The 21,076-nt window shown below is 38.3% G+C and overlaps 1 protein-coding gene across 19 annotated transcripts in view; it reads right to left on the bottom strand.

The window, feature by feature from the left end:
- Positions 1-3,149: 3,149 nt before the first annotated feature.
- MAPK10 (mitogen-activated protein kinase 10) overlaps positions 3,150-21,076 on the bottom strand; it is a 207,532-nt gene continuing 189,605 nt past the window's right edge. For 9 of the 19 annotated variants that reach the window (XM_075149916.1, XM_075149912.1, XM_075149921.1 and 6 more), the window contains 3 exons: positions 14,433-14,496; positions 13,760-13,837; positions 7,343-7,606 (listed from right to left, as the gene is read on the bottom strand). In XM_075149916.1, coding sequence (XP_075006017.1) covers positions 7,590-7,606; positions 13,760-13,837; positions 14,433-14,496 — 159 coding nt within the window. In that variant the 3' untranslated portion in view covers positions 7,343-7,589. Of the gene's footprint in view, positions 7,607-13,759; positions 13,838-14,432; positions 14,497-21,076 lie in introns of all 19 variants that reach the window. The other 10 variants (XM_075149907.1, XM_075149908.1, XM_075149911.1 and 7 more) reach the window with 3 other exon arrangements.

Genomic DNA, 21,076 nt, shown 5'->3' with positions numbered 1-21,076 from the left:
TATACAGGATTAAGCCTATGAAGCACATCAGAAGGAGCACTAACTGGATTTTTTAATTCTGGCAACTTCCACATGTTTATAGCTTTATCTGTGTCCCCTAGCAAGGGCTGAAGGAAAAGAAACAAGAAGCAGGAGAGCTGTACGAGCATACTTTGTATCTTCTTCATTGATACCCTTCATGCCATTCAAATAGGACTCCGGAATACACTATTTTAATTAGCAAAGCTTGTTTTAAAGTAAACAACACAAACACTCCTTATGGAACAGTCACAGTCTCCCCTGCTAGATATACAGGCTTTTTGGCAAGATCACATTCAAACAGCATGAAATTCACCCTTGTGCACGGCCCCCCAGAAGGCCCTTGCACTGCTTTAGCTTCCACTTAGCTGCTCTGGATAGGAGCGAGTGGTTTGTGGGATAAGGACCAAGGTTCACTACAACTTTCCTCCAAAAAAAAGATGTTCCAAATCCACATCTGTAAAGATCAGCAGTTTTACCACTATAAGGTCATAAAGGTGTAATATAGGCGTCATGCATAGAGTAAATACCGTATTTCAGTTGAGTCCTGTCCCTGCATGACTTTGAGCCCCTGTGAAAGTACAGATGCACAACACACATGTAATGAAGCCCTCAATCAATATGGTTTGCTGCGTTGTGCTGTTTATTGGGAACACTGCAAAGTCATTCAACCGACAGGAGTCAAGACAGCAGTGAGAAGAGTATCCTCATGAGGAAGCTCTGACAGGATTGCTTTTGACACATGGGAGAACACGAGATTCCCAGCCTCGTTCAGTAATTGCTAAATGAACAGAAATCAGAAATCATTGGTGCAACGTTGACCCATAAAAGACTGATGACTGAGGCCCTGGTCTCCCCTGTAGTACACACAGGGAACAACAGATGGTCAAAGGACAATAGGGTAAGAACAAAACAATATGGAAATAAGATTGGTTCCTTAGCAAATGTCATTACTGCAGTCCCTTTATGCTGACTGACACTGGTTGTTCTTTTCAGCTATAACTGCACAACAAAATCGGACATGTCTCATCTTCCAGTCTCGATACTGAACTTTGCTGTTGTTGATTTTCTTTTGTTGGTCAAGTTTTTTCTTTTTTCTTCTTTTTTTTTTTTTTTTTTTTACATCTATGTTTATCAACACTGATACATTACAGATCTTGTTAGTTATACTTTGAAGTCTGATCATGCAGAACTACAGGCAGGTGCAACTTAGATCTTATTACAGGATGGACATGGCAAGGTGAACAGTTGTTTTTGCTAGTTAAGATCTGGAGCTTTGTTACTGTTGTGGCTTAATTGTATACTGGCCATAAGTCCCACTTACTCAATTTACTAAATATACATGATTCTATATGTACACTGAAACCTCCAGCACCCTCCTTTTCAGCATGTGACTGACTTAGGAAAAGGTCAGAGGTCAACCATATTTAGGCATACAGTGGCCTTAATGTAAAAGATTTAACAGAAATAGTGTGTTAGATTATTACATATTAGTTACAGAAGAAGGAAAAAAAAATCAATACAACTATTTACATTATAAATATCTTGCTTTCCAGAAGACAAGAATGGCCCTGTTCAGTGAAAATTAGCAAAAGAGACAGGCCCACCTGTCCGAAATGATAAGCATGGTAGGGATACATTTATTTCCCAAATTGACTGTGTCTTCCTTCAATATGTGCTTTTCAGCTTTTCGCTCTCAGGTAAAAAGGCACCATTAGCCTCAGTTGAAGTTTTTCAACATTCTTTTGTCAAATCAAACCCTCTTTAAAACTCAAACTTGCCATGGGTCACTGAGCCTGAACAGAAATTAAACAGTTTACCTCTTGCAACCAATAGTTAATTTAAAAAAAAAACAAAAAGAAAATAAAAAAAAAATCAGGCCACACTGGCAAGTTCCTAATAAACTAAACAGATTCCACTAAATTCCACTGGACAGGTCTGTTTTCCAGCTCATCGGTGAAGATGACACATTCACCATTCCCCCACCTCCCCCAGGCATCTTACTAATTAAGACATTACATATTTGTGGAATATTCAAGCCTACTGCACAATGATATTCTTTTTGTGTGTGTGTGAAAAAGATCAGCTTCAGCTTGCAATTTGTTAACTGTGTCCTTTGTAAAGTGGTGGAAGTTCAAATAAGCACAGCCATCAGATTCTTGAAGATGTGTGATTATGTTACAATTATGCTCTTTATCCACACTGAGAACTTTAATCAAATATGAATAATTGTATACTGGCAGAATAATTGTATACTAACACAGGTTCTAAAAATCACATCCATATGCAGTCCCTCTCTTTCCTACACACACATACGGAAGCAAAGAAAAACAAAACCCTAAACCACTAATTCAGACTTTTTTGCCAAAAGAAAAGTCTAATTCTTCCCTGCAGGTTTTCTTTCATATTGCTCTCCCTGGAAGCACACAGAGTTTGCTGCAAAATGCCTTTTTTTTGTTGTTTTTGCATGTTTGAATTCACACAAAATTTTAAAATCTCAATAAGCATGAAGAAAGAAATATAGATAGATCTGAAACTAAAATAATTTTTGATCCTTTGAAATACTGCAAAGTTTGTGATATAAATAAGCTAACATTGACTATTAAAAGTTATTTTGAATTAAAATACTCCAGTTATATTTTACAATGATTTCAGGATACTCAAAACACATTTTTCCTTTTTTTTTTTTTTTAATAAAAAATTTGGAGATTTGCTGAAACTGACTCTCTCAGGCAGTTCTAAAATTGACTATTAGCATATTTTTCGAGAGAAAATAGGTTGGTGGAAAAGAAATCACTGGTGCTCACTGACAAACATTAGAATACAGTCCAAATCAGTTAAGTAGCACTACTTTGGAAAACTTCCTAAAGGCACTGCAACAAGTCTAATTTCTTCAGTATTGTTAGCCCAAAACTTGAAGGTAAAGCAATATATATGAAGGTAAAACCATATATATGAATCTATTTTTGGTTATAAGTTTAGGAGAGTGATACAGTGACATGATCATCTGTCTTGTGTAATCTCTGGAGGCCAATATCGTGCAGGAGCTGGTGATTTCCAGAGGAAAACCAACAGTTCATTAGGGAGGTACCTGATCAGGCTTTCTGTAGCTTTTTTTCTTTTTTTTTTTTGATACGTTACCATACTTGCACTCCAACTTAAGCTCCGCTTTATATAGTGCAAGCTTGCTAAGATTCCTGAATCTATCTGTGCCATGGAGTTCTAGATAGTATGGGAGGATTATCAACCACAATGCAATTCACATAAATCAGTGTGTGACCAACTCAAGTGTCTGAACTCTCTAAAGATCTATTACATTTTAATGGAATATAGTAAAACTCACAAGATACTATTCCAGCTTCCAAGTCAGTATCTGAAGACTGATTTAAAAAATTAGAGGAAATTTTGGATTGAAAACATGCACAACTTTGCATCAACTTGAAGTAAATCAATACCTCATCCTCATTTAAACTCATCAGTGAGAAGGAGAATGGAGGAAAGGGTCTTTTAAGAGCAATTCTGGCTTTTTTTTTCTTTTTTGGTTTTTCATACTATCCAGAAGTATTCCAATCTGAAAATAAAGCAGGAATGTTTTGCAGCAACTCTCCTCTCTACCTTCTCAATGCTATTTTTTGCATCTACGGCTCTGAGCAGCCACTAATAGTTAAGATGCTTCTGCCATTTTCCTCACCCTGCTGACGGCTATCTACATGACTTAAATAAGCCACTTAGGACAGAATTTCTTCGGGTATTCAGGCACTTAAGATACCAATAAGCTCCTAGGCATATTTTCAAAAATACCAAGGTGTCCAGCTGCCATTCATGCTGATGGAAGAAATGCCACTTCTGGCATAGGCTCTGTGATTGACGTTTAGTGCCTAAATACCTTGGAACATCTCTCATAGATCTCCGGCTTCCCAATTTCCTGCATCTCTGCAGTGGTGGCAATTATGCTTAGAACTGCAAACCTCAGAGAATGAGGTGAAGATTGTGACTCAAGTACTATTTAGTAAAATTTTAAACAGAGGTAGATTTAAAAGTTCACTGGCAAGAAAAATAAGAAAAGCATCTATCATTATCAAACTGAATAGAATACTGGAATAAAGAGGAACAGACTTGAAGAAAAGGGTATTAAAACTTCTAGAATCTGAAAGAAAAATTTTGTTTACTTTAAGACAGCTACAGAACACCATCACTGTAATGTTTTATTCAAGAGTACATGCATTCTTTTAAGGTATCAGCTGACAGCACCAACTTCCTGACACAAAGCAAACCAAAGGATACTATTCCTGTTCGATGGTTGCTTCTTCAGTTTGGACATACAAGGACCAGAATTGTAAAGAACTATTGCTTTTCTTCATTGATGGCTTTTTTCTAGTGTCCAATGTGGACAGCCCCAAGTCTCCTCCCCCAGACAGAGCTTTTCATAAAGGAGACTAACTAGTTTGAGGACAAAAAGAGATGCAGTAATTCTTTTAGGCCCCATTTCAGCAAGGCACTTAAGCACATGCTGATGTTGATCGCTGCTGAGCAAAGGACAAAAGCACATGCTAATTAAAATTGTGTATGCATCCCTATAGTCTCCATTAATTGTTTGTACAAGCACTGGTGCTTAGAGGAATCAGGGCTTCTGGGAATAAAGCTATATAACTTCTATGTTGTGGGTTCATTTAGCGCCGATCACTAGGACATCTTCTATGGTGACTGGTTCTCCACCCAGCACTCACGAACCCAAACAAGACTGAATTATACCATGGAACTAAGAGCATGGTTTTTGGCTTCGATAGATGAAACATGGGAGATCTGTAAGCATCCGTCTACTATAAATAGCTTCTCTGCTACTGCCTATGCCACATCTCCATAATATCACTGGCAATGAACTGTGATTATTCCAAGTTTCTACAGTCTACATTTGTGGTATTTTTGCAGCTTCTCTTACATACAGCTTGCCTCTTTGAGACACTTTGTTTTGTTTTGTTTAAATAACACACCCAAGTGGTGCACACTAAGGAATGTAAAGCAGATACTAGTTACCTGAATATTATTAATATATATCTATGGTGAATTAAATCTGGAGGTGATACATTTCATTATTGCTAAGAAGTCACCCTTGGTGTTATTGCCTTCGTACCTACAGGGCATTGCTGTTTACCTTTCAATACTTTTATGACATTGGCTTTGAAGTGAGAATTACATCACTCAACAAAGACTTGATGTTTCATGGCTTAAGAGAGAATATTGCTAAATATTTTTAGCAGTAGTAAATTATTGCTTTTACAATTACTGCTCTGAATTTTTAGAACATTATTGACCTAATTTTATTCTCAAAAAAATTTCCATAAAAATCTACCAGAAATACACCTGGGGAAAAAAACCATTTCCTACAGCAGTTTTGAGACAGCTCAGACCTACCAAGTCTCAAATTATTTTATATCCACTTAATTTTTATCTCCCCTCCTCCCCAACCTGAAGAGAAGTTTTTTTCTTTGCTTTCTTCCCTTTGAACAAAATCTGATTTGATACTCAATTTTTTTTCCTACCACAGAATGGCAGGCTTGTAAGCCACCTAATAGAACAGTCCTATTTTGGTAGAATTTTGAATACATAAGCATTAATGAATTTAAAATATCCAGTAATATATTCTAAACACTTTCTCTCTTTGACATTTGGAAAAGCATTAGAGTATGATTTAGCTCATTTTAGTTTACATGGCACACTTTGGTAAGAGGAGAGATGACTCAGATTTTAGTTAATTTCCAACTCAGGTAATGATGACCTTGCAATGGAAAATGCTAATTGCTGTTTTGGCTGGAAAAATACTCAGTTGTTCTGAAATTCTGTGTGGAGTTTTGCCATTCTCTGGTAAAAACACTTGCTGTTACTTACCACTGGGAATCTTACATATTATTACCTGGTAAAATCAATTTGATATTCAGTCACTCTTGGGTTCTTTGGAACTTGTCAAAACTGCGTAAGACCCCTGGTTGCGACCTTTTCAGCCCAGTGCACTAGCTGATTGATATCCTCCGCTATTACTTAGAATATAGGAATACTAGACCCATGCACTCCATGGTTCTTTTCCATGTAACACAGCTGATAAAACTTCCTGGGAGTCAGATGATTTGTCATAAGCAAACGAACAGCCAAAAGCACCTAGAGAAGGCCTGTTCTCTTAGTAATGGATATCCCTGCAAGGGAATGATTTAAAGGGAAAACAACCTCTAAGCCGCAAACATACACTGAGAGGGAACGGGCCGCAAATAACCTTTCTCTATTTAACCTAGTAAAGATCTAGACGTAAAATAAAAAGTTGTTGTTGCATGTCCTTTTGATCATAATCTGCCCGTTCCCCAGCCCTGTCATACCCCCTAACATGCAAGCATACATGTAATTCATAATAGCGAGCCTATCTATGAACTAAGATAACTCACTTAACATTGACAGGAAAAGTTGCTTACTGAGATAAATCTTTCTGGGCTTAGACATGCATAAAAAACCTTCATTCTTGTTCCCTGTAGCTTGCAAAGATACATGTGCTTCCTTCTAACCTGGTCTTAGCTTGGCATATCTGCTCTAAAAATCAGAACAACAAGTCTTAACATTCACAAACAAACATTTTTCTATGAAGCTCTGTGGGTTCTTCTTTCAATACAAACTGGTTATTATTTCAAAATATATATACAACTCTCAGCAGAAATTTCGGTGCTACATCTTCAAGTGTCTGAGGGAGTCACAGTTCGAGGTGGTTATTTACACTTCCACAAATCCTCATACAAGATATGCAACCTCATCAATGAATAAACAAATAGAATATATACTGGTAATATCACACATGTAGTTATGCGGTTCACCTGAAATGGGCCATTTAGTTGTGGAGTGCACACTAAGTACGTATGCAGATGTGTGTGTTCCTATAGGCACACAGCTGCATACACTGCCAGAATTCTGTTGGCATGTGTGTATATGTGCTATTCGTATATGAAGAAAAATGCATGTATATCCCTATCTGCCTCACTGGGCAGAAGACGACAGAACAGAGAGTGAAGGCAGATACACACTCGTATGTTTGAGAGTGCTACTGCACACCTTGTCATGCCAGTGTGAAGAGGACAGTTGCAGGTTGCTGGTTTTGCAGCCATTAATTTTACATCTTATGGGGAGGGGGTAAAAAAAAGGATTTTTCAGTTCCTTTTTTTTTTCCCCCAGTAAGCATCATTGGAAAAAGACCAAAGCAGAGCAACTATAAGTTAAATATACACTTGAGCTTAGCTGCATTACATAACTCTGTAGGAGAAGCAGGCTGAAAAGATTTTTTCATTTCTTTCACTTAAATCTTTGTATTTTATTTCTCTTCCTTTTCATCTCTTAACTCCTGTTAATTTTTCCTCCTAAATTACATCATCCTCTGAAGAACGCTGGGTTTCGCAGGCAGGCGGCTAGTCACCTGCAACAACCGAGGGGTCCCGCAGAAGCTTCCAGGCTGCTGTCCGTGTCAGACGCCAGTGTTTGATCCGTGGACATGGATGAGATGTCATTGACAGATGAGGATGGAGGGAGGCTTTCACTGCTGTTCACTGCTGCACCTGTGCTACGAAAATGAACACCAATGTGATTAAACCTGAAACCCCAGAACTTCTCACAGTTTAAAAAGCAAAGGATACTTACCTTGTGGCAACAGGCATGTAAGTACACAGACCATTTTAAACAATGGCAAACATTAGCAGAAAATGGGCCATACAAACTTTAGGCATTGGATAATATTAAATATTTTAGCAGGAAATTCTGTCCCTCAACAGTCTGTTTGGAAGAGGTGTAGTTCACAGTGTGTCTATCACTCTACTTCTTTCTAGCCTTCTTAGAGTTACAAAAGATCCAACAATCAGACGCCTGCTAGGATCACACAGGCACCAACAGGATGATTAAAAAAACCAACCCAATCCTCCACACTCTCTCATAAAATCCCAATTTTCTTGTAGGTAATTTAGTAGAATGGATGGCATCAAATCACCTAGTGGCAATAGAGAAAAGATGGCTGTGGGGGAGGCAAGGCTGGTTTCTTCCTCTTAATTAAGGACTAGGTGACTAAGCCCAGGATTTCAGTGGTGACAGTATTTTTGTGCATCCAAGTTTACCTGTCCTCTGTAACATGACGATAGTACCAGATATTATCCAAAAAATCACTTTGACTTTGTGAAACGAAGAATGTACCTTCATGAGATTATCATTAACGTGACTGAACATTTATCACATCCCTGAATATTATCAGAAATTATCTGTCCTATAAATGCAGATAACTCAGTGATAAATACAGAGCCATGTGAAGAATGTATTTATCATGCACCTATGACTGCTCAACCATCATTCTCCCCATTAACCTCAGCTCATACTTAAGTTCTTAGAGTAGCAAACAACAGTTTGGTATTTTTTTGCACTGAACTTCTAGGCAACGTTTTGTTGTCCTCTTTCCACCAAAATTAACACTGTCTGCAGTTTGAGAGGCATACATTCATTTTCATTAAATATTTATTACAATAAAATATGTGATTTTGCATGATATTGCACAGCTGGAAATCGTAGGTAGTCACCGTGACACACACATCTTTGTTCTGCAGATAGACACCATTTCATTCCTATGGCCGAAAAGTTTTCTCGGCTGTTTTTCATTTCCTCGAAATGGACAGAAATTAACATCTATTGTCTTGAAAAGCAAGAGAACACACCTAATAAAACACACCTAGTAAAATTACAAAACTCATATATTCTTAATACAGAAACTAATAGCCTAGGCAAAATATATGATGCTATGGGCAAAAGGAGAGGATTTCTGTCACTTTCTAGTTTGCAATAAAATCATTACTTTGAGAAAACAAGCCACCATAGCATACCTCCAACCACTGTTCTATTTTTCGAAACTTTTTCTTCCCTTTATACACATCCACTATAAATATGCACAAAACAGAGACAGATAACGCTCACATTCAGAGCTCCAGATGGGAACTGCTTTCTGCTATTTTAGGGGTACAAAGATATTCTGGCATCAGAAGAACCTTTAAATTAGTTTACTCTCCTGATACATTTGGAAAATAAAATAGTTCATTTTGTAAATGCTGCAAAAAGACAGAGCAATCTCAATGACGTCTCATTGGTGACTGCAGACAGCAATCATCCATCTTTTCTGACAGATTTGTTTTTCTAAGAGTTATTTGTACATACCTCATTCATATTGATCAGTAATCACCCAGTACAATCCTGTCACTTCATGTTTACATGTTATTAAACCATGTGGCATTTTATGAAAATACTAATTAGTCAAGACAAATGCATTTAGATATAGTCAAAGTGTGACTGAATCTAATGATATTAATGACTAAACAATATATTACCTTTCTAAATGTTTACAGTGCTGGACAGAAGCCTGCCATTAAGTCATGGATACTGTCCCAGGCATCAAATGGAAAGAATTCCAGTAGGTTCGATTGACTTTTGATAAAACTGTTGCTGTGCAGCTTGCTTTGATGAATGTGCGATCAACTTAGATAGGCAAAATAACTGAAGAAATAGCTGCAGAAATTGTATAGGTGAAGATTTTGTTACACTCCGTCTGATTCAGCACCACTGAATTCAATAAACCCTGCTATGTTCATTTCAGCAAGTATCATCTCAGCCCATAAGTTTCTGGAAAGTGCATTTTTATGGTTATTCCTAGCTTTCAGCACAATTCCATGTGACACAGCACACAGACCTGATAGTTACTCTTGCAGCCCCAAAGCACCCAGACTCACAAAATACCCACAAAACCAAATGAAACCACACCAAACCTAAATGAGAGAATTAAAGAATTCAGCAGCACAAGGCAGCACTTATGCAGCAACACTCAGAAACCCAAACAAAAGCTGTCCTAGTCAATAAGTAATGCTTCATTTGCTATGCGCAGCACCTGCGTGGTGTTACAACAGCTTGTTCCTGAAGGGATGGGTGCCAGGTGAAACAGTGCAGAAATGACAGAGGCGCATTCAAAAGAGAAAAAGAGCTCCATTTATGTATTTGGTGTTTGGCAGGAAGCTTTTCACTGGCTGAAGGGTTGAGGAAAAGAGCAAAAGGTTAGACCAGGTGAGAAACAGCTCCTGGGATGTGCTCCTGGCTCTGCCATTGACCTGACAGCTACTCTTTTAAGCCACACATCAGCTTCCCTGCTGTAAAGCAGGGATTCCTTCCTCAGAGGGCTCTTGTGAAGCCCTATTTAATTAGCACCTATGAAAGTGCCTTTAAGACTGCAGCTGCGAAGTGGTACAGATGTGGCTGGAAAAAACTGAAAGGAGAACTGCAGCTTTTGCTGTTTCCAAAAAAAGCCTTGTGTCTGTCTTGGGGATTAGTAACCCGTGATATCCAACATTGCAAAGCTTGGCAAGTCCATCAGCTGCTTATTTTAGGCTCTGCACATGACAGAAGAGGGCTACTAAAGGTATCCAGTAGTTCTTGGGTGATAGCAACAAAACTGACCAAATCAGACAGCAGATAAAAGGCAGGAAGAGAAGAATAAAAGAGCAATTTTCAGCAAGAAGGGGAACTGCTAAGAATAAGCTGCACTACGATCAGCGCTATTTACTATATTCAGTATCCAGAAATGAGAAGACAGTTGAAAATGTTAGGTATGAAACTATAGCTGGGTTGTGAAGACTAGGGGAGAGTGTGAGAGGAGGTTAGATAGTTTGCAGTGTCAGAACAGAGGAAATCTGCAAATAGCAGCAAGGTTATGTACTTTGGACAGAACTTAAGTTTAATTCTAAATAATCTACAGCCTTGTATTAAATTTTTTATTTAATGGAAATACCTGCTGTTTGATAATAGCAGTCAGAAACACTTTTTTTAATGCATTAACCAAATAGAAAACAGTATTGGTAAATTCCTCCTATATCTTTGCATAAAACAGTTTATATCCTTTGCTTCTCTGCTTCAGAAATGACAGAACAGAAGAATCCTGAGACTGCTAGTAAAAAGTTCTACTGCGCTTCTTGGTAAAGCGAGTAATTTAAAATAAATAATACATCTTCTGTGGAATCCAGAAGGAGACCTCAACAGAAGATGCACATATGCATGCGTGATAGCCACATATATATATGTGTGTGCGTATTTTGGAGAGGATCTAGGTGTATAAAAGGTATATATCTCCATATTATAAGAGTGTGAATTAGCCAACAATCCTGCAGGTTGATCAAATTTAGTGGCTATTTCTCACACGTATCATTGTGACTGAATTCCACTGAGAAAACATTTTATTCTAATCACTTTTATTCTCACCGCTGAGTAATGATATGGCATAGACCCTTTGAATAGTGAGCATGTCGGTAAGGGGTACAGCATCTGAATTTATAAATAAAATTTATTTAGCAATTCTGTGACATAGAATAGAAAAGCAAAAACCACCATCTAAGATTAAATTCAATGTTTATGTGTGCATGTGGACATGCATATGTTGTTTGCACGTGTTGCTTACATATTTATGTAATGCACCTACACGCAAACCTTTCCACTCAATTCAGCACTACTAGTGCCTTAAGCAGATAGGTTTGGACACTGTGATCTATGAAAGATAGAAGTCAACTAGATAAAGTGTAGAGAAAAGCATTAAGTTTGAAACATTGAAAGATGTGGGTAGTGAAGTTCAAAGGAAGGAAGACTGATTAGGGATGGAATTTAAGTGAGCTAAAAGCTGCCAGAAAGAAAGATGGAGAAACTGTTCTCCATGTTCTCTGGAGACAGGACATGAAATAGCAGACTTAAACGGCAGCAAAAAAAGATTTAGGCAAGACAATACAAAAACCTTTCTGAAAATAAACAAGGTAGCCTACAGAGGTTTTTTGGAACAGGCAACAGAAGTATCTGTTGGGAACAGTTTTAGGCACAGTTGATTTTGTTCATTGGACATGAGCCCAAGGGGCACTTGAGGTTCCCCCCAGGGCCCACATTTCAAGCTTGTATGTTGTGTTAACTAATTCTTCACAGGACAAGAGGAAGCACTACTTGACTGACTATCAACAGGCAACTATCAATCCTTGGTGCTGTCAACTTCAGCTGTCTCCCCAAAAGCTCTGATCAAATAATCACGGAAACCCATCTCCAGCTTGCTTGCTATGATTATTGATAGAGCGCCAAATTTTAGCCTTCTGAATTCTTGCCAAGAACACCAACCAACGAGCAATGTCTGTGTAGAGTACCCCTCATTTCCCTTATTCTCAGAACTGGTGACTCGTTTTACATCATTCTTTCAGTATTTCATTCCGTTGAAAAAAATTAAGTCAGGCGCACAAAGTGATGAAAAACAAGAAATCTACTGTTTCATAAAACAGCCTCATCTCAGAGCAATCTTTAAATAGTCACTATACTTCTTGGTGCCTAACAGTCCAAAAACAGTCAAAGAGGAACAGCAAAAGAAAGACAGGTAAGAAATGGCAATTTTGTATGTTTGGAAATGTTTTACATAAACAATAAAAACCTTCCACATAAGAAAAACAGAACATGAAATACATAAAGAAATCCTTGGGTAGTTAATTCCTGAAACAAGCAACTATAATGTTTCTTGATCATAAATCAGACTTCAACCACCATTTTGTAGGGGAGAGAGATTTAAGAATGAGGATTTATCAGATACTTGTCAGGGCCCCAGATTTCTTTTCAGTGGTTGTACAGTAGTTTGGTAAATTAAATCTGCAAGTCCTATATTTTGTTTGCCACTCGGCAAGAACACAATGGATTGTTTTCAATATCTTACTCATCGATGTCAAATCCAGATGCAGTGCTAGCGCTCTAATATTACCATCCAGCACTCTATTAACTTCCTCCATTGTTGCCATGTTTCCCCTTGTCCTGTCAGTTACTAATGATGTGTTCTTGTTCTAACATTGTTTAGCTCAGCAGCAAGTGAAAAATGAGAATGCAGAAAAAAAATCTTTCTCAAAATATGCAGAGAACACTGAATTAAATGCTTTTACTTTGAGGAGAGGCTCTGCAGAATGTAGTTTTACCCATAAATGCTACTGGAACACTGTGCTCAAAATCTGGGCACTTCAAATATGCCAATGAAAGCGTACCTTCACAAACATGTATTTCTGTGTACTGGCAGTCACAGTTTGCATTTCTGTGAAAAGGCTGCGGATGTGAATTTTCCTCAGATAAAATTTAGTTGTGATTTTTTTGTGACAGGACTTTAAGAATCTGTGTTTGAAGACAACTTTCCCTTCTCATCGAAGTGTCAACCCAGCTTATCAGCAAACTGTTCTAATGTTATCAGACTTCTCAAAGGATAAACTACCAGAGTAGGTACCAGATGCTTACTGGGGGTAGTGCAGTGTCGCGTGTCCAACAGATGGATACATGCTAACATCACCAATTTTGCTTATATCAACCAGCAGAGTATTAGTTCAGTTATCCATCCATAAGTAGTATAATAATAATAGTGTGAGATAAGCCTCCCCACCCACAGAAATATAATCTGTAACCACAGATCTTTCCATAGAAAATACCAGGACAACTATATTTCAAATAGCAAGCAGACCAATTTTTAAGTATTAACATGACACTGGAGCACAATTAATCAAGGTAAACCCTTTAGAAACATTGGATTTCATAAAAACTTCTTAATTGGTCTACTTAACTGCAAGTGTAGCCCAAGTGCTTCAGCTATCTCCATTCTCTTTTTGTCAGTACAGAAAACACATTAAAGTTATTCAATGGGGCTGAGTACCTGAAGGAGAAGGCTGTCCTTTTACTACGCCATTTTTAGTCTTTTCTTCAGAATTCATTACTTCTTTGTAGATGAGTTCTGGAAGAGAGAATTGCAACAGTTACAAACAGGAACCGGTTTGTGTGATCAAGAACAAAACACCTATGATGAAAGACTGTCGTAGCCCTCCCATGAGCTCCCTAGGTCTGCCCTACCTTGTCTTCATGAGTCTGACAGCTCTACTCGCCTAAGACCTCTCTCTTCCATTCCCCTCCTCTCCTATCATCTCTTCTTGGAGCTGAATTGAGACAAATAGGGTTAAACTAGAACACATGAATTGTTTAATGCTGCACTATCTAGAAGTGAAGCAGCACAGTAATACAGTGCTTTTTACTGTGGGTAAAATTCTGATGCATTGTCCTGCTGAACAGTATTCTGTTCTCCAGATGATATCCTTAGATTTCAGTGAAGCACTGGAATCTGCACCTCCTGTGTTAACATTAACCTGTGTAGATAATGATGGTCCTCAGGACATTTCTTATATTTTCGCTACCAAAGCACCAGTTCATAGGGCTACTGACAATTCTTCATGTCAAAGGAATTCTTTTTGTTTTACACAGATGCACTTGGCCGTGGGACGTGGCCGTTTTGCCACTGAAATACCCCTTCCCATATAAGTCTAAACTGCGATTACCTTTCCATTCCTCGATTGTATGTTCCCTTTCATCCAGCTGTTTATCATATATCTGAGGAGGAGGCTGCAGGAGAGAAACAAAGCTATTTAGTTGATTGTCTGTTATATTGTAAATAATTAGGAGTAATTATTTAAGTAAAGATAAATTCTCTTCTCCCTCTTTGTATCCATCTTGTACATGCAAAACCACATGAAACACATTTGAATATTAAAGGGATTAACACTTCTGGAATTCAATTCTTTATGTAGCAGAAATCAATATACTTCTCCCTTTTCCTGTTTTAAACAAGAGGCATAGTTGCAGTTGAAATAGAACCCAGGTCAACAATGCCATTGTGCTTATACTGAGCCCAGAAACTCCACACGCAGGTTGTTTGCACTGGCAGAGAAAGTACAGTCAGAGTACCAGACAAATACCAATCCTGATTAATTAGTAGAAATATTACTATATTAATTTTTAAGTTGCCCTTTAGACATCATACTCGCTGCTACACAAACTTCTCAGAGTAACTCTAATTTTGAAGTAAATCTCCCTGCCAGAATTTCTGATCCGCGTTCCAAATTCCAGTATACATATTTTTAAGTAACTTTGCTTTGACCAGAAAGGTTTGGTTTTTTATTTTTTACTGTATTTTTTATTTGATGAGAATGTCACAGAAGTAGCAGATCCTGGAATTTACTGAGACAAAGGCATTAGAGTTTCCAAGAGCCTGAATACCTGCTTTCATTGGGCAACTAAGCCATGTGTTCATTGTCTCTCCTGATGTTAGCCGCCAAATACAGCAGCCAAGCAAGGCAGAGGACTCTTTCCTCCTTCCTTATACCAAGAAGCTTCAGCATCCAAAGTAAGAGTATCTAATGAAGATGGAAACAAGATCGACAATACTTTTCTCACTCTTAAGTATTTCCTCTAACTTTCATCTTGGGCATTCAGCCATTGCATCCCTTTCAAAACATCCTACTATTAAATGCACATTTACCAAGCTGTTTTCTGATTCACTAAGAAGTTGAGAATTTGCTCTCAGGACTCTAACACCATCTGTACATTAAGCTATTTGCATGCTACAACTGAGAAAGTAATAGCTCAGTGATATAATATGGACCAGGAAAATTATATGATAGCTGAACTGGACAAGTCCACTGAAAACAAGAGAAGTTCCTGCAGAGTGACATTCGTATTGGGGCTAAAGACAAATGGATTAGGTGATGTCCTGGATTGCCAAGTCTGAGAAGGTGCAGAGAGGGAACCTGAAACACATGCCATGAGTTAAAGAGAGTGCCAGGCTCAGCAGGGATACCTAAGGTTTCTCTACATCAGCAAGGTAAGACAACCAAATAAGTCTGAGTCCAAAACCAATGCAGCTGTTCTCTTACTCAGCGTAACAACTCGGTCCCTTCCAGCCAGTCCTGAAGCTTAAGCTAGATTCAACCAAAATTGATGCAATCTCCGTGGGGACTCCGTTTTTGCTGATTGTGATATCAGGGAGCTGAACGCTACAAAAAAGTGCAGGTGAGCCTCATCATTGACCAGCAGAATGTGGTAAGTAAGCTCCACTCCTCCAGCTGGGCCTGCTGGACTGCTGCTCAGCCACTCAGCCAGCCCTGCAGCATGCATTTCCTACCGGGGGAAAGCGGAGAAAGCTGGCAAAGGCAAGGAAACCCTGGGGGGCTAGGAATTTACAGGAGACTTACAAAGGCTGTCAGCTCCACTACATAGCTGGCTCTTGGCTTTTATGGTAGCAGTAGGGGAGACATTTGGCATTGTAGTCTGAATCACAGCGACAGACCCACTGCTTCTCTGTCAGGTGGAAGGAAAGCAGGTAAACCAAGTTGGACAAGAATATCCTGCAAGTACCTTTCTTTCTAAAAGCTACAGGGAGGGGCTTACAAAAAGCACAGGCTGGGGGTAAAATTGCTCCTACCAAGTGTAAACACTCTTTTTTACACCTTCCATAGAAAAACAGGTGTATTTCTCCCCCAGCCAGAAATAAGAGGACAGATTCCTTCACTACTTCAATTCCCAAACACAAATTACAGAATCAAAAGGAACAAGTGATCAGATGCACATTCCTCTCCTCAGTTCACACAACCACAAAATCTTTGGCTTATGTCTCTTCTAATTTATTTCAGCTATGTCTTAAGCAGGCATAATTGGCTAATAGGCAACAAGAAAAGCAGCAGTAATTATTTCCTAGATTAACACATTCTCGAAATAAAGACATTTTCCAGGGAGAGAGCCCGGAATAATCTCATTTGTTACCAAACTCCTATTTTGCTATGAAGACAATCAAGGAAGAACAACCAAACTCTCTACTTCACACACTGCAGGATGCCAGAAATAGCACCTGCACAGCATTCTACTGCTGTACCAGTGTTTAGACTGCAGACCTTTATTTGTGAGCTAGCAGAACCCACAGCTATAAAACATGGCTCTCAGCAGGAACACAAGAGCCAAGGGTAACAAATATTCAGTGTGATAATGACATAATAAATCCCTCCTCTTCAGGATCTATAGGAGAATCTATATATAGAGGCAGGATCTATAACCACTAAAGCCTATGCAGAACATAGGTGAATGGAGCTCTGCTGAGAGGCCAGGCCAGCGCTCTTGTGCTGGGAGAAGTGAAGCTTTCCCATCTAAATTCCTTGATAAAAGGAAACGAGCCCTTATGACATATTTTCATTGATTCAAGGCACAGAGCTGAGTTGAGAATACCACAACAGTTTCAGGAATGAATTTATTTTCCCACGATCCTCATTAATCTTAATGAGAACCACAAAGCTTAATACATTGTTATCAACCTAGATAATCCCCTCCAGGCTGAATGCCCATTTTCTGTTAATTTGTTTGGTTTTTGTTTTGTTTTTTTTTTTTAACCAGTTTCTAAAATTAGAGGGAGGAAGAGATGTTTTTAACACAAGTATTGTCACAGCAATGGAGCAGACAGAGCAGCTGCCATACCTGGGTCCTCCTGGGCACCTGATTTCAGTCTTGGTGCAAAGATTGGCCTAAAAATGACTCTGCTGTCTAACACAAATGCCTTAGAAAATGACTGAGTTCATCATTATTAATTTTCTATGTGGATGCAGCTGCAGTATTATAGACTTCCTTATAAATCCTTCATACAGCACATCCCAACTGAGAGTTACATGGTTTAGTTTACAGGTTTCAGAAAAAGTATGGTTAAACTAGCATTAAATCAAAGCGGAGTGTGGATCAAGCCTATGGGTGGCAGCATCTAGCTTCAGTTTAAGGTAGCCATTTTCTCCCCAAATCAGATTGATTTGTAAGCAATTGCATTGGCAACAATAACAAAGAATAGAATCTATTTTTGGATGCGGAAGAGAAGGCATGAATTATATTTTTCTTGTAGATATTAAAATAATACTTTGTTGTTTCAGTGGTTCTTGGCTTTTACATTTTACAAATGGATTTTTAAAATATTTTTGCATTAAATTTAACATTCATTGAATATAATAAACATTACAAAAAAAAACCCAGAAAATATCCACATGGACCTTTTTCTAAAAAAAAAAAAAAACACCAACCAACCAACCAAAACACCCAAACCAAAACACCACAGTTTTTTCACGTGGTCAGATAAACATCAGGAGACTCCCAGATTTGTTAAATACCTTTCTAATATCCAGGGAGGAAAAGCTTTTCACTAGGGAAAAAAGCAAAACATATGTTGAGGCTGATGTATTCTCACTTTCCCAAAGCAACATGGATTGGTTTGTATGCCACTGCCAGAAAGCAAACTGAATGGGCTGGAGCTCACACTTGAATAAATCCTGCCATCTCTGTCCCTGCCTCTGCAGGGTTAGTGCCAGCACAGTGAAGACCTTGGGATGAGCTGTTTTTAGAAAGCTTGGCAGGAGCAAGGCTTGATTCTGCATCTGTTCCCAGAATCGCAGGGCTTGGAGCAGTAGTTGTGGAGCGGTATACAAGGTAATGACAGAATTAGCAATATACAAATAATAGAGGCAATGGAGGCTGTAAAAATTAATGGTGTGAGGTTAAACAATTTGTTAAATGGCTTAGATCCTCATAACAGGTGAATATAAAAACTCCTTTGTGTTTTGCTACAACCTAGACTGTGTTACTGATACCATTTATATATTTATTTTTGCAGTGCAAAAGCCAAAGTACGCTAGTGTGCTGTCACCAGAGGCCTGAAGTCTCTTTAGCTAGAGAGCAAAGTGTCCAAGGGCCTTGGATTTCACCCTGTATTGCCCAGGGATTCCACAGTGGTCTGGGCATGATCTCAACTACGGATATGGAAGAGGTGCCTCTGTGCCCGTTTGTTCCTTGGACTCTTTGCAGAGTGTATTGGAAAACTCCACGCATAGTATGCATCAAAGAAACTGTGGTCTGAGCTGGTTTTGAACAGCTGAACTGTAAGGATACTATGCAGCAGGAGTCAAGATTACTTGGCTACGTACAGATGACTGAACAGCTTGCAGACACGTACAACAGCAAACTGGAAAAAGCTTTGGTTTGGAAAAGAAAAAGAAAAAAAAAATACTTCTTTATTCTCTAACCACTACTTCTTACTGACATTAACAAAGATTGCTGCAAAAGCTGTGTTCAGCTTCCATAATTATTCAGCTATAAATGGATAGATGTCGCTGACTAGAGGAAATATCCGTGCTTGTACGAAGCAGAGCTGCAAGCTTCTTTTGTGAGACAACAGATGTGCACCATCAACCTCTAAGCAGAAGACCAAACCCTGTAACTGATGGCTAAAAAAACCCTGTGGCAGATCACCAAAGAGTTTAGATACAACATCTATACACACAGGGCTGAGCAAGAGAAAAGAATACCAGAAAAGACGCACAACCTGACAGCCTCGATTTTGCCATGAAGTGTCACATGTAGTGAAGGTGACACCTTCTTTGAAGTGCTGTTTGCCAAGATCACAGAGCTCTCCAGAAGCACTTCTCCATCATCATAGATGCTCAGCACTCAAGGTAAAATAAGAGAGGGGTGATTTTTTTTTTTCTTCCTTATGACACCCTATGAAACTTGAAATTCATTTGAACAGATTGTATTTAACGGCTGGTCACAGATAGTTTATACAGGGCTAAGACAATACAGCAGCAGTTTCTATCCTGGACAGGACCTTGGACTGAGAACTGCAAACCAAGCTCTTTTCATAAGCATTGTAGGAAACAGCATCACATTAATAAAAGGTAACACACAGGTTCATGCACAGAAGAATGCATGATAATTCACAACTCAGCCCCTCGTGGGTGGTCCTAGATGCAGAGATAGCCCAGTGAAATATAAATCCTATGAAAATAAAACCAATACAAAAGCAATGTGAGTTACAGTGAATAAAACCCCACAAAATCTATCACTGTTGTAAAATTCTGTCAACATAGAGAAATACTTAAAAGGAATATTTTTAACATCTAATCTTTCAGTTTTCTAAGAAATCTCTCTTCTAGTGGATGGCATATATCAGATAACAAGCAATAACTACAAGTACAGTAAAATCTAAGACGAATTTTGAAACCAGTTAACAGAAAACAACAGATAATCTATGGCAACTTTTGCTACTAGATTTGTTCCCATGGAATGGAACAATACTGTTCTCAAGTACAAACCAATATGAGATCACATGGATACTCAAAATGTTCCAAAACGAAGTCATTTATAGGTGAAGAAAAAATGTGCAAGATTAAGTCCTAAACAATTGCCCCTAACAGCAAAAATTCTTCTAAGATAGCATCTTCCAGAAATGTGCAAGCAGATCTTTTTGGCCAAAAAATACTTTGTTATTTTTTTAATGAACTAACATCATAATTGAAAAATTAAGGGGAGGAATAGAAAGCAGCCACAGTCTTGCATAAGAATGTGACTTCGATACCAATAAGTAGGTATCTCTCCCATTCAAAGTTATTTCTAATGCCAACAATATGAAAGGAATTAGATTGGATACCAGCAGCTCAAGGCAACGCAGTCCTAGAGAACAACCAGCACAAGTGTTCTGAAATTTGATTTCAGAGCCACCCAGGTGGCAATGCTAAAGCTACTCTAAAGCACGTGTCTAGGAATTCATTCTGTTCACAAACAATTTACACATTTTGGGATAAAAACAGTGACATGCATATAGGCAGCATCGCATAAATATTAGGGGAGATATGAAAAATTAAATATCAGATTTGGGATTTATTCACAGATCATCTCAATGAAGGATAAGAATGTATAGCAACTTCAAAAAAAGGCAGCTGTGTAAATGAAAACAGAGTCTCAAGCACAACATTTTTAGACAAGAAAACAGAGAAGCTAGTATGTCATCAGGGAGATATTGAGATTATCTACAATAAACAGGATAGTCTACATGTGGAGGCAAGAGATGTTGGAAATGTCTTCTTTCCTAAAAATAGAACAAGAGCACTTTGAGGGAGAAAAGGTATCATGTGTCTCATTTATTCATGATAATATGATAATGATATTCATGATAATATGATAATACGATAATAATTGTTATGTAGGTAAAGTAAATATCATAACACAAGATTAATAAATGTAATATTTGTTTAAAAGTGGAACCGAGACAGTTTCTGCATATAACATTCAGGAAGAAGGAACCTTTAACTGAAATATAAAACAGAGAAGTAAGGTCTATAGGTTC

This window comes from Calonectris borealis, chromosome 4 (assembly GCF_964195595.1).
Source record: "Calonectris borealis chromosome 4, bCalBor7.hap1.2, whole genome shotgun sequence".
NCBI classification, from domain to species: domain Eukaryota; kingdom Metazoa; phylum Chordata; class Aves; order Procellariiformes; family Procellariidae; genus Calonectris; species Calonectris borealis.
Note: the sequence above shows the minus strand (reverse complement) of the source record. Positions and strands in the feature narration are given on the sequence as shown.